The sequence below is a fragment of the Apaloderma vittatum genome, unplaced genomic scaffold (assembly GCF_000703405.1).
Source record: "Apaloderma vittatum isolate BGI_N311 unplaced genomic scaffold, ASM70340v1 scaffold29572, whole genome shotgun sequence".
Classification (NCBI taxonomy): domain Eukaryota; kingdom Metazoa; phylum Chordata; class Aves; order Trogoniformes; family Trogonidae; genus Apaloderma; species Apaloderma vittatum.
This window is the reverse complement of record NW_009704560.1, coordinates 1-11,836: the sequence shown is the minus strand read 5'-3', so window position 1 is coordinate 11,836 and position 11,836 is coordinate 1. Positions and strand designations below refer to the sequence as shown.

Below are 11,836 nucleotides of genomic sequence, written 5' to 3'. Positions count from 1 at the left end.
AGAAACTCTGCTGACCCTTGAGAGGGACCGGCCCGTGCCCATCTTTTTGCTTCCTGAAAGGCGCCGGTGTGACTCGACACCCCACACTCGTTCTAGGCACTCACCTTTGAAAGGCCGGCCTGCAGCAGGCAGGGAGAAAAGCGGATTTCCCGCTATAAAAACACTGAGAAAAATCCCCCGCGGTTTGAACCGGGGCTGCGGGGACCAGTCCTGGCACAGCGGGGTGAATTTCAGAGAACCGCGGAACGGTTTGGCGTGGAAGGGACCTTAAATCAGCTCGTTCCAACCCCTAGGGACACCTCCCACCAGAGCAGGTGGCCCCAAGCCCCGTCCAACCTGGCCTTGGGCGCTGCGGAACTCCAAGGGAAGTCATTTGTGCAAAATTCAGTGATTTGTACCCAATTAATTTGAGGCTGGGCTGCAGCCAGCCCGGGCAGAAAACACTCGCGAACTCCCCGGTGGTTTTACTGGAGACCGACCCGTTGGTCAGACAAAGCCTTGCGAGAAACGCAGTCAGGAAGAAACCTGCCCTGGTCAAGTCTGTGGTTGTTCTTTTGGTAACTTGTTTTCTTTTCTGGAGAAGTTAGTGGGAGGAGTTTACCCTGGGTATTAACTATTAACTATTTGTTAACTTTAATCCAAAACAGAGCTGGGGAAAAACGCGTAGGTTTGCTTTGTCGCAAGCGATACGGCAGTGCCGGTCAGCAAATCTGCGAGCAAATAAGTGAGTCAAGCTCCACGAAAGAGGTAAGGCCAGCTTCAATTAGCACTGAAGTTCAATGTAATGCTTTTTATTTTCCCGCTTGTCTCAATCTGAAGTCATAATTTCAAAGCTTTCTCTTCAATGCACAGAGCAGAACTTAGTACACATATATTTTATCAGTGCACTACCTATGAATATAGATGTGTACACACATGGAAGCAATAATGTTATGTAAATAGAGAATGTGAGGAGAGAGAGCTTTAAAGAAACAATAATAGAAAAAGAGTTAGCGATACTGCAGATGATACTAGTCCAAACCCAAAATTTTCATATCCTTGACAGGTTTACATTTAGCACACAGGACAAGACATCTGATATCTGAGTAATTATGTTCAGGAGCAAAGCTTTCAGTCTGTTAAAACCGATTCCCTTGATGTCTGGCCAGTCAAATGTGGCGTATAAATTTATTCATCCAGCTGCTGCTTCTCGTGGACATCGCTGTCACAGGAGAAGTGTGGATAACAGACAGAGGTACGGGATGTGCCCAGGTAGTGCTGGAAGACAAACAGTGAGTGCTCCTCAGACCAAGGTTGGTATCTGGAGAGCCCCTCACCCTCTGCAAGGTGTCTTTAAGTGTTTTTAGCTTACTCCTATCAATAATAGCTTTTTAAGAGTGCACCTGGTACCAGCAGAACCCTGCTTGTTGAACCAAAGCTGCAGTCTCTTTGTGTGTCCCGCACGCAGGAGACACATCTGAAACTGTGGCAGACTCAGCACGTCCACACTAATGAAAAGATTAATTACGTCCGACGAGCCTGTGAGCAAGCTGGTTTGTTTAAAGCCGAACCAGCTCTGGCTTCTTCACGGATCACCTTCCTGCTTATTGTGGGGGACAATAAATACATTCCCAGGCGCATTGCTGACAAGACTGGGCTCAAAACTGTCTGGACAGGGGAAGAATTCTAGCAGGAAGGACTATGTTGCCAGTGGCACTTAAAGGCTCACCACTAGCGCTCCTCCCTCCTGGTTCAGCATATAGGCATGGGTGTGCTAAGTTTGAGTACAGATCTGGATGCTTAAATACACCGAAGGCAAGCAGTGTAGCAGCCAGGATGCCCCTTTGTCATGCATATTTGTTAGACCTAAACCACTTGTGTCAGACCCATCTGAGCCTCGGTGCCTCCCTGCGCTACCTGCAGCTTCGATGACCCGTAACCGTTAAGTGTGAAACTTGGAGTAACTTTCTTGCAGCTTCTGTTTTTGAAATACAATTTGAATGAGTAGAAGTAGAATTAGTGAATATAGAAATGAATTTGTGAGTAAGGTTGAGAATCTACCAGATTTATAGGAAATCAATATTGATTCAGGACTAAAGTGGAGCTGTGTGAGAAGAACTGGACTTATGTCTGAAGGGGTGGATATTCCTTGCTGTTATGGTTTAAACTGAGTAAAACCGCCGGGAAGTTGTCTGATGCACCGTGTTAGTACCACCTGGCTGTGGATTTATTCTGTATTGTTGAAAGCAATATTGAGTTCCCTCCGTGTCCTGTTTTACAGATGTGAATTTAAATGATCCCTACAGCATCACTCCTTTAAGGGTGTTCTCCAAAACCAAGCAGTATTTTTCCTATTCCTTTCTTGCAGGTCATGGCAGAGAAAGAGTTGCCGGGCGTTTTGATTCTGGATGTAGGAGGAACTCACGGCGTGCTAGAAAACCTTGCAGCCCTTCTGAAGAGACACTTTCACATCATCACCATGAAGGAGTTTCTTGAAAACAAGAAGGAAATGGGCAAAAAAATCCAATCTGTTTTCGTGTTTGAGTGCAGGCCAACTATTGACAGGGAACTTCTAGAAAGCCTGCCCAATTTGAAAGTAATTGGAAACTCTGGGGTTGGAGTCGATCACTTAGATTTGAAAATGATTTCCAACTTTGGCGTAAAAGTGACCAACACGCCACGGGCCGTGGCGGACCCAACAGCAGACATAGGAACGGCCTTGATGCTGGCCTCTGCCAGAAGAATAGTAGAAGGTAATGTTATAAATTTTCATTGATCTCGGCTGCTGCTTTGGCGTGTCTCACTTTTACTATTACACCGATGTCTGAATCGAAATGTGGGAAAAAAAATTTGGAGGACTCAGTTTTCACTGAGTGAGTTGTTTCTAACTATAGAAAATGCATCCAAATCAAATGTCACCACCTCTCTGTCTCCCCTTGGAGCACATGTTAGGACCTACAGGAAGGTCCAAAGCGTTAATGGCCACGTCCCCATTCCTAGAGCAGTAATTAGTGTAACTCTCCATATTTTTTTCCTGCTTCTGTGAAGAGTTTGTCTAAACCAATGGGTTGTATTTCCAGAAGAGCATCAGCATTATTACTGACATAGCCAATAATCCTTTCGATAAGGTTATTCCAAACTGTGCCACCAGCAGTAGTGCGTGTCTTTAAAGACTGGTCAATGTCTGCAGGGTGGTAAGTGTCAAAGAAGCTATTTTTGATCTTCCAAGAAAACACTGCAGCCACAGAAGGGTTCATTCCCTGAGGAGCTGGTGCGATGGGAGAAACTTTATTTCCCCCAAACCTACATTTGTGGTCGGTTTGTGCCCATTTAGCGTGTGCTTACCTTCAGGCAGCCAGATTGCGGTTTCTCCAGACACGAAGCATTTTGCTGTCGACTGGCTCGGAGTGGAAGTGACCGGAGCGACGCTCGGGATCATCGGGATGGGCAGCATTGGGTACAAGGTGGCTCAGAGAGCCCGAGCCTTCAACATGAGGATCCTGTACCATAACAGGAACCGGAGGTAAAAGCATCCGAGTTCTGCACGTGGTTAGGTCGGTGGGGCAGCGGCAGAAACTTCCTCAGGCAGCATCCCTGGCCCACCCAGGCAGTCCCCCGCCTCCTCGGCCCGGCCGGATCACTCATCACACAGGCACTAATGACAAGGGCCTTAATATCTCTTGGTTGTGTAGTTCCCTTTCTTTTGGACTTCATTTCCCCATATGCTTGCTTTCACACGTACATCGCTTTTTCCATGTCTTCTCCTTGACCTTGCCCTCAAACCTCTGGATCTGTGTGCTCTTTCCTAGATATCTCCTAGGGTTGATCGATTGTTAAAGCCAGTTAGAAATAGTTGTGGCAATTTGGGGGCGTTTGTGCATTTTTCCTTCAGAAGAAAAGAGGAGGAAGAGGCAGTCGGCGCCCGCTACTGCGAGAAGATGGAAGACCTGCTGCAGCAATCTGACTTTGTCATGTTGGTCGTGAACCTGACTCCTGAGACTCACAAACTCATTGGGAAGAAGGAGCTGGGGCTGATGAAACCCACAGCTACTCTTATAAACATCAGCCGAGGTAGGACCACCAAAAAGCCCTGTTTGGGGCCTACAGTTAAGGTTGGGTTTTGTCTGATTCTGTTGACGTTCCACCCTCCACCTGCAATATCCCTTGTCTGAATCCCGAAGGAACTGGCAGTTGACGGATGAATGGCTTCTCAGATGCTGTGTGTTCAGACGTCCTTTGGAATTTCGGGTTGCTGCTCTGCTCTCGTTAGCCTTATTCTAAAGACAGATGCTTTTTTTGCCTATGGAACGAACAGAAAGGTTTCTCAGCAGCAGCGCTGAAGCGGGTACAAGGAAGGACCTAAGTTCCGTTTGGAACAGCTCTGTAGAAAAGGCGCCTCACATGCCACTGGAGATCTGCTGGCACCCAACAAGCATATGAGAGAGATTGTAGTTTCAGTAAATAAAGCGGAGATAAAAGAGTAGAAAGCTTGATGAGATTAAGTTATTTGTCTATATTAATATAGGAGGGCAGTGTCAGAATGAGGAAAAGATTGAAACCGGTCACATCCCAGGAAAAGCCTTCTGCAGTGGACCATAATCCTCCTCCAATTAAAGATTAATAAGTAAAATTTATGTTTGGTTAATGGTTGGTAGGAGGACATTCTGCTTTCTAGTGAGATGAAGATCCTGTGATTTTTCCACACTAGACCCTCGAGACCTTTTACCTCTCCCAGGTTCCTTGACCCGTCACGACTGCAAGATTTCCTTTCGATGCAGGCGCAGTCGTTGATCAAGACGCGCTGGTAGAAGCTCTGCAGAAGAAGGTCATCAGGGCTGCTGCTCTGGACGTGACATACCCTGAGCCTCTGCCAAGGTAAAGAAAGCCGTTACCCATTCTGTTAATCTGAAACGTTCTGATCTGCGGGCAAAAACCTGCTCATAACCTCAGTCCCTGTCGGGAGTCTGCCACAGTTGAAGGGCAAAACCTCAGCACAGGCATAAATCAACGACAAATTATTTGCCTTTCCCGCATACGTTGGGGTTTTTTGCCAACATAACTGAACGAGTTCAAGAGAGAGGAAAAAAGAAACGACTCTTGCTCTTTCCTGAGGTTCAGTTGTTAACAACTAGCGTGGGAGAGCTGCAGAGCAAATTCCCGGCGTAACACATTGTTCTTTCTGTTTCTCGCAGAGATCATCCTTTATTAAAATTAAATAACATCATCATCACTCCTCACATTGGAACCGCCACAGTCCAAGCCCTCCGTATGATGGCAGAAGAAGCAATAGCAAATATTCTGGCTGTTCTTAATGGCCAGCCTGTGCCAAGTGAAGTGTTCCCCAAATGACGTGTGCCGGGTGACAGCACTGGATCTCACACGTATGGGAAAGCGCTGCTGCTTACCACTTCTAAACTGGGGAAAAAAAGAAAAAGAAAAGCAACCTGTTCCTGCACTGCTGCTTTTTGTCGTGATGCTGCAAAGCTATCATCTCGCTAGACTGGATCTCTACGGTTACTACCAATTCTGAAAAATAAAGAGAAGTGAATAAAAGGGCTTTGTTTCAAGATTTTAAACTGAGGAGTTAAGCACTTTGATATCTTCAGTCCATTACTTCAATAAATTACCTGTGTTCTCTTCCCAGTACACGCTGCTACAAAACTCTAAGTACACCGTGCAGTTTGTGTAACACTCTCAAACATGTTAAAGGTGGATTGAGCGTTAATTCCTAGCAGAAATCTGACTGTGTCCTGACACACTTTTCAGCCAATATTGCAACATTCTGTTTTTGTATCAAAACACTGAGGAAAGCAAACTCATTTGAAATTATCATAGGCCTAAGGTTTTCCTAGGTAAGAGCTTTGCTTCCTCTACAACCCCATGGCAGGAGGTTGTAGCAAGGTAGGGTCAGTCTCCTGAGTAACGGGACAAGAAGAAACAGCCTCAAGTTGCACCGGAGGGGGTTTACATTGGGTATCAGGAATATTTTCTTCAGGGGAAGGGTTGTCAAGCGCTGGCACAGGCTGCCCAGGGCAGTGGTGGAGTCCCCACCCCTGGAGGGGTTTAAAAGCCCTGCGGATGTGGTGCTCAGGGACACGGGTTAGTGGTCAGCCTGGTGTTGGTGGCTTAACGGTTGGACTCGATGATCTTAAAGTTGCCTTTTCCAGCCTGAGCAGTTCTGTGATTCTAAAGCGAAGCAAATCCGATCGTTGGGAAAGTGTCTCTGATTTTCCTGAGGGGATCCTCTGAAAACCAAAGTAAATCCCAAGAGATTTAGTTCCTCCACGCAGGCAAAAATGATGCTTCTTTCCTTGAGTGGCCAAGAAACAAGGGTAGATCTACCGCTGACATCACATGGGTGAGGGCACAGCCCACAGCACAATTAGTGATCGCCCCTAAATTGTAGCCCGGGGCCAAGCTTTTTCTTACATTCTCTTTCCTATGAGCAAGCAACGAAGTCAGAAAATTCAGCAAAATGTTTGTCACCTCCATAAAATCCTGTATTACTCTGTTAACTTATGACAGCCTCAGGAGAAGGCACTGGTGTCCTTTCAGGACAGGAGGCTGCAAAAATCTCTGCAAGGAGGCATTTAAAAATTAACCTGGTAACTCAAAGTTCACGATGAAGCCGTGCCATTTGTTTTCCCGAGCTGGGTTTGGTCTAAACTGCAGAGACGTGGCAATATGTGTTTTCAAGGGAGGGAAAGCGATTCATTGAATGGTCTGAAAGTAAGTAATTAATGAGAAATAAATCATGAGACGTAAGAGACCTCATCGTAGATGCCATGAAATAGGACGCGAAAGTGATTATTCTTTAAAACGCCTGGAAATAATTACACGTCTTCCTTCTGAGACTTTGTGCCTTTCTTTGCGCAGGTTATGGGGGGAGAAGAGCTACCTGGGCTTTTGGTAAATGAAATCGGTGGCTTACAGGGGATCCTTCACAGCCACGTGGAATTCCTGAAGAAACATTTCTGCCTCATCACCATGGGGGAACTTCTCGAGAACAGGAGGCTTAGGAGTAAAAAGGTCCAAGCGATCTATTTGTGGTGGCACAAACCAGTCATTGACCGAGAGCTCCTGCACTTAGTGTCACATAAAATGCAAAAACCTAAATATGCTGGCTTGGCAGGTAGAACAATTGCTATTTTTACATATTTTATGTATCATATCTAAATAATTCTATCATATGCAAATATGCATAACACATTTTAAGCAGGTATAAATGAAATCATGTGAGTTTGGTTTTCCACGGCTCACCGCCCTGGGTTGAAAACATCACAGAGAGCAGAATCTCATCACATACAATTCAAATGCAACTTTTTGCTTTCTCGACCAAGTGGTCATAGAAGCTGGAATTTAGTTTTTAAAATAAATACGGCTGTAGATTTAATGTAACAATTTCAGATGAACAAGACCCTGCACCGTGCCTCCTGCGTATGAAAACATGACATTTCATACAAACTCAAAACTCAAAGGAGACTTATCTCCCCCTAAATCCGTTTCCATCTCACACGGAAGAGATCGATTAAAAGGGAGATTAATTTCTTGTTCCTGTCTACATAAACCCTCCGTGGTGGCATTTCTGGCATGGCATGGCCTGGCTTTATGCTGAAGCATTTTTTCACTTTCACAGTATTCTGCTGATGTTTTGGAACAAAATAGCAGAAGACTGAGCTATCAGAAGCCTGTCACCTTTCTAGCAGACTAATAAGTGTATTTTCCCCGCTTTAAATCTCTCCAAATTTTTCTGCAGATTTAACAGATAATTATGTGAATTGCCCAGTAGCGATTTTTAAAGAAGTCGCACTTTTCTTTCCAAGGAGAGTGGCAGAGGTGAACAGGAAACCTGTTCTGAGCCTAAACACCAAACCCAACGTCTGGTGTTGGTCATTTCCAAACCCTGCAGCGTTAGGCACGAATTATTTTGATTGTCCATGCAGAACAGGGCAATATTTTTATGAGGCTGAAGCAGTAAAAGGATTTTTAGGGCAGATTACATCAAAAGGCATTTTATAGTACGGTCAGCATGAACGGGAACATCACGTAAACATGGCAGGGAAAGAAGATCCGTTAGCAAGCCACCTAGGGCACTACAAAAAAACCACACTGCCATTTAAAAATTGTGTGTTTGCAAGTGTTAAAAAGCGCGCTAAAGTAGCACAACCAGCCCAGGCTCTTTTGCCTCGTTCCTCTCTGTCGGACCTCATTCATTTCTCATGGCAGAGTCTCTCTGTCACAGGGCATCACATGGCAATTTCTTCTGGTCTGGAGCACTGTGAAGCCAATTTTCTGGGAGTTCAAGTAACTGGAGCTGCTCTGGGGATCATCAGCATGGGCAGCACTGGGTACGAAATCGCCCTGAGAGCCAAAGCCTTTGCAATGAACATTTTGTACCACAACAGGACACAGAGGTAAAGATAATTAAGGGTCTTGACCTCAAGTACAGCAGAAACTCTCTGTTAGATAGTATTTCTTTTTCAGGGAATTACGCCAGGGATGGAGGAGGAAATGAGGGAATAAGGCCAAGATGAAAACTGAAGGGGAAAAAAAAAGAATGGTTGCCTCAGATTAGTCTTGTAACGAATTACTCGATGATTAAACACTTAAAAAAGAGAAAATAAGGCACAAATACTTCCCCCTCCCACAGATCATCACTAGCTCCCTCCATTTAGTATTTTTCAGTCTTTAAAGTGGTATTTATGTAAGGTTGAATAATAATGCACAGAGCGACAGAAATGAAAAAATGGCTTATTTTACACTTCAAGCTTATGTGCTGAAGCAGGATGCAAAACTAGTTGTGGGTCCAGTCTATTGTTTATCTGCTTAATCTCTGTTGTCCTGTACACTGAAAAAACCCCAACAAAACACACGTCTTAGGAGACACACGGTCCAAAGTTACACTGAAGTTATTTTCTTAGTGTGACTTCTTTATCGCTAGCTTAGGGAGGAGATAATGCAAAGTCTTCTCTCACACCGGAGCAGAAGATTGTCCTATCATTGCTTCTTTAGTTCCCAAAGTTCAGGCAGCTAAATTGATGAAGAGCAGGAGAAATGGCAACTACTCTTTTTTAGTTTGTATGCCAGTGACATCGCTGAAGAAAATATTTTCAGGCCTGATGCCCTGAACTACGTACGGAGCGATCCTTTTCTTCCCTGCCAGGAAGGAGCAAGAGGAGCACGCTGTGGGCACTGCTCACTGCGAGAGGGTGGATGACTTGCTCCGGCAGGAGGATTTCGTGATGGTGGTGGTGAACCTGACCCCTCAGACACACAAGCTCACTGGGAAGAGGGAGCTGGAGCTGATGAAACCCACAGCTACCCTCATCAACATCAGTCGAGGTACCCTCCAGAGCCGTGGCCGGCCCTGAGGAGAAAGCACGAGCCAGGTCCCACTGTGTCCTGCGCGGCACCGCACTGTGTCCCACTGCACAGCCAGTGCTTGCACCCAGGACAGATGAGCCATGGTGAAAAGCCCTCGCCCTTCCCTTCCCTTCGCTGCCCTTCCCTTCCCTTCCTGGTGCCGTGGTTGACCAAGAGGCGCTGGCGGCAGCTCTGCGGGCTGGTGTTAGCAGGGCGGCAGCTTTGGACGTCACCTACCCCGAACCACTGCCCAGGATGCCAGCTTCTTACTCCGAAGGGATGGGTGAGCCCTGGGCAGGCAGGAAGGTCCCTGCAGCGCTGGCAGAGGCACCCCTGGGGCGATGGAGGGTTGTGTGAAAGGGCCATGGGTAGGAATGGGCTGCAGCCCAGATGTTGGGTCTGATAAGAGGGAACACCTCAGAGTCACCATATGAAGCTGCAGCATTCGCACAGCAGTTTGTCTGAAGGGCCAAGTGAGTGGGTGGAACTCGTCCCTTCTGGGACCGGGACAGGCTCCTTTCCCCAAGGGGAGGCTGAAGTCCTGCAGATCTCTGGGGCCCAGAGGCTACTTGGCTTCCCGAAGGACACATCCAACAGAACGGTGCCTCAGGGAGTTACCTGTGCCGGCTGCATTTTGGGTTGGAGGGAGTTTGGTCTCGTAATATCTGTGTGGCAGGACACCCCCATTCATTACCTGAGCCCCCCTAACTATAACTCAGGCCGTGGTGTTGGCTTAACATCTCAGGGGGGCTTAGTCCTCTCTTCTGACATAGTTCAAATTGTTGCAAAAGCCTGTTTCTGGACAAAAGAGCACAGTGCAAACTCTTAACGTGTTATTTCAATCTCCAGAGTTACCTGAACCAAGTGACTGGGTTCTGCGGATGTAAGTGGGGCTTGTAAAGTTATAATAAATTAAGTTTATAGTTAAGCAGAGGGCAAAAGCCAAAGCAGGACTCCTCTTTACTGAGACAAACAACAGGAGGCAACCTAACTATCTCTTTTTTTCCCTCTTTCCCCCAGAGACCACGCGTTGTTAAAATTAAAGAACGTCCTTATAGCGCCTCACCTGGGTATTAAAACGGACAAGGCCACCGACTTGATAACGGAGGAAGCAGTTGAAAACATCCTCTCAGCTCTTAATGGTCTCCCCATGCCCAGTGAAGTGCTTCCCAGGTGATGCACAAAAAAGCACAGCGCAGCTCTCTCTTCATTCTTCTCTTCCCCCTCCATCATCTCTAAAGGTTTTTTATTCTTACATTTAAAACAACAAAAAAACAAACCAAAACCGGTCCAAGTGGAGGTGGAAAGCTCTGAATTGGCCTCACATGTGATTAAAAACAGCTTTTACATTTTAATTTCCTTGCAAATGGGAGGAAAACCTTTCGCTTCCAGTCATGGACAGATGCAGACTCTTAAGTGGCTCTGGGTAAAAACCGCTTCTTACTAGGCTCCCTAGTCCTAAAGAAAATGTAATTCTAAATTATATCATTTCCTTTGTTCCTATTCTATTCACTATCAAAAACAACTAAGTAAGCTACCTGGCTAGAAATATTAACTTTCCGCATGGAAGTCTCCATTTAAACTAGTTCCTGAGACACAAAATGCTGAAGCAAAGGTCATTTTTTTGTCAGAAAAATACCCAGAAACATTTATTTAAAGCAGGTTGGCTTTTAGAAAACAATTTAAAGTACTAACACTAATGAGTGTTTAAGATGAACGTGCTACTATTAATACCAAATTTATGGGCAGTCTACCTCCAGGTTTTCACCTTTGTGCAAATATTTAGAAGAACACTTGAAGCCCTCTAAGCCTCCAGCACCATTGTGCAAATTAGCGGGAACACAAACCTCTATAAAACCAGATGCAGCATTAAAATGAGAATCTGCATGTTTTCCTTTATATCACTGCTTCAGGACATTTGTGAGAGTAATTAAAACAAGATACAACATTCAGTACTGCAACGAGAGAAAAAAACCCAAACACTTTGACAAATGGGTTTTGTTACTGCAATTATTATCATAGAATAAAAAAAAAAAAGCCACAAACAAATTCCCACAGCTTTCCTCCACTAGAAATAGCACCTATATTGTAATTAATCATTCAAATTCCGCAGGGAGAAGGTTCTCTTTAAACAGAACACTCATCCACCTCACCAAAGCGTTCCAGGAAACAGTTTGCTGTCCTCCCAGTCGAGTTTACATACTCGCTGTCGTCTTAATACAAGCCCAAAAGACAAATAAACCAACACAAAACTCGAAGTGGCAGCGCTCTTCTGCCTTTTATTGCACTCTGTGACTTTATGAGGGTATTGGGTTTGCTTGGCTGGATTTTGGTAGCGGGGGTTAGTGGGGGCGGCTTCTGCAAGAAGCTGCTCAAAGCTTCCCCTGGGTGTGACAGAGCCAATGCTGGCTGGCTCCAAGGATGACCCCACCACTGGCCACGGCTGAGCCCGTCAGCAGTCACAGAATCACAGAATATTGGGGTTGGAAGGGAC

At 45.7% G+C, this 11,836-nt stretch overlaps 2 protein-coding genes across 2 annotated transcripts; both read left to right on the top strand.

Annotated features, from left to right (window-relative positions):
• The first annotated feature begins 2,350 nt into the window (after window positions 1–2,350).
• On the top strand, window positions 2,351–5,328 carry LOC104268520 (glyoxylate reductase/hydroxypyruvate reductase-like). The gene is made up of 5 exons (XM_009865097.1): window positions 2,351–2,732; window positions 3,331–3,502; window positions 3,872–4,050; window positions 4,758–4,854; window positions 5,172–5,328. The coding sequence occupies exons 1-5, from the start codon at window positions 2,351–2,353 to the stop codon at window positions 5,326–5,328; spliced, it is 987 nt and encodes a 328-aa protein (XP_009863399.1).
• Window positions 5,329–8,229: 2,901 nt separating this feature from the next.
• Window positions 8,230–10,515, top strand: LOC104269689 (glyoxylate reductase/hydroxypyruvate reductase-like; the record flags this gene model as incomplete). Its single annotated transcript, XM_009865096.1, has 4 exons — window positions 8,230–8,393; window positions 9,143–9,319; window positions 9,498–9,599; window positions 10,363–10,515. Coding segments are annotated over exons 1-4 (596 nt in total), but the record flags the coding sequence as incomplete, so codon positions are not given.
• Between the last annotated feature and the right edge of the window lie 1,321 nt (window positions 10,516–11,836).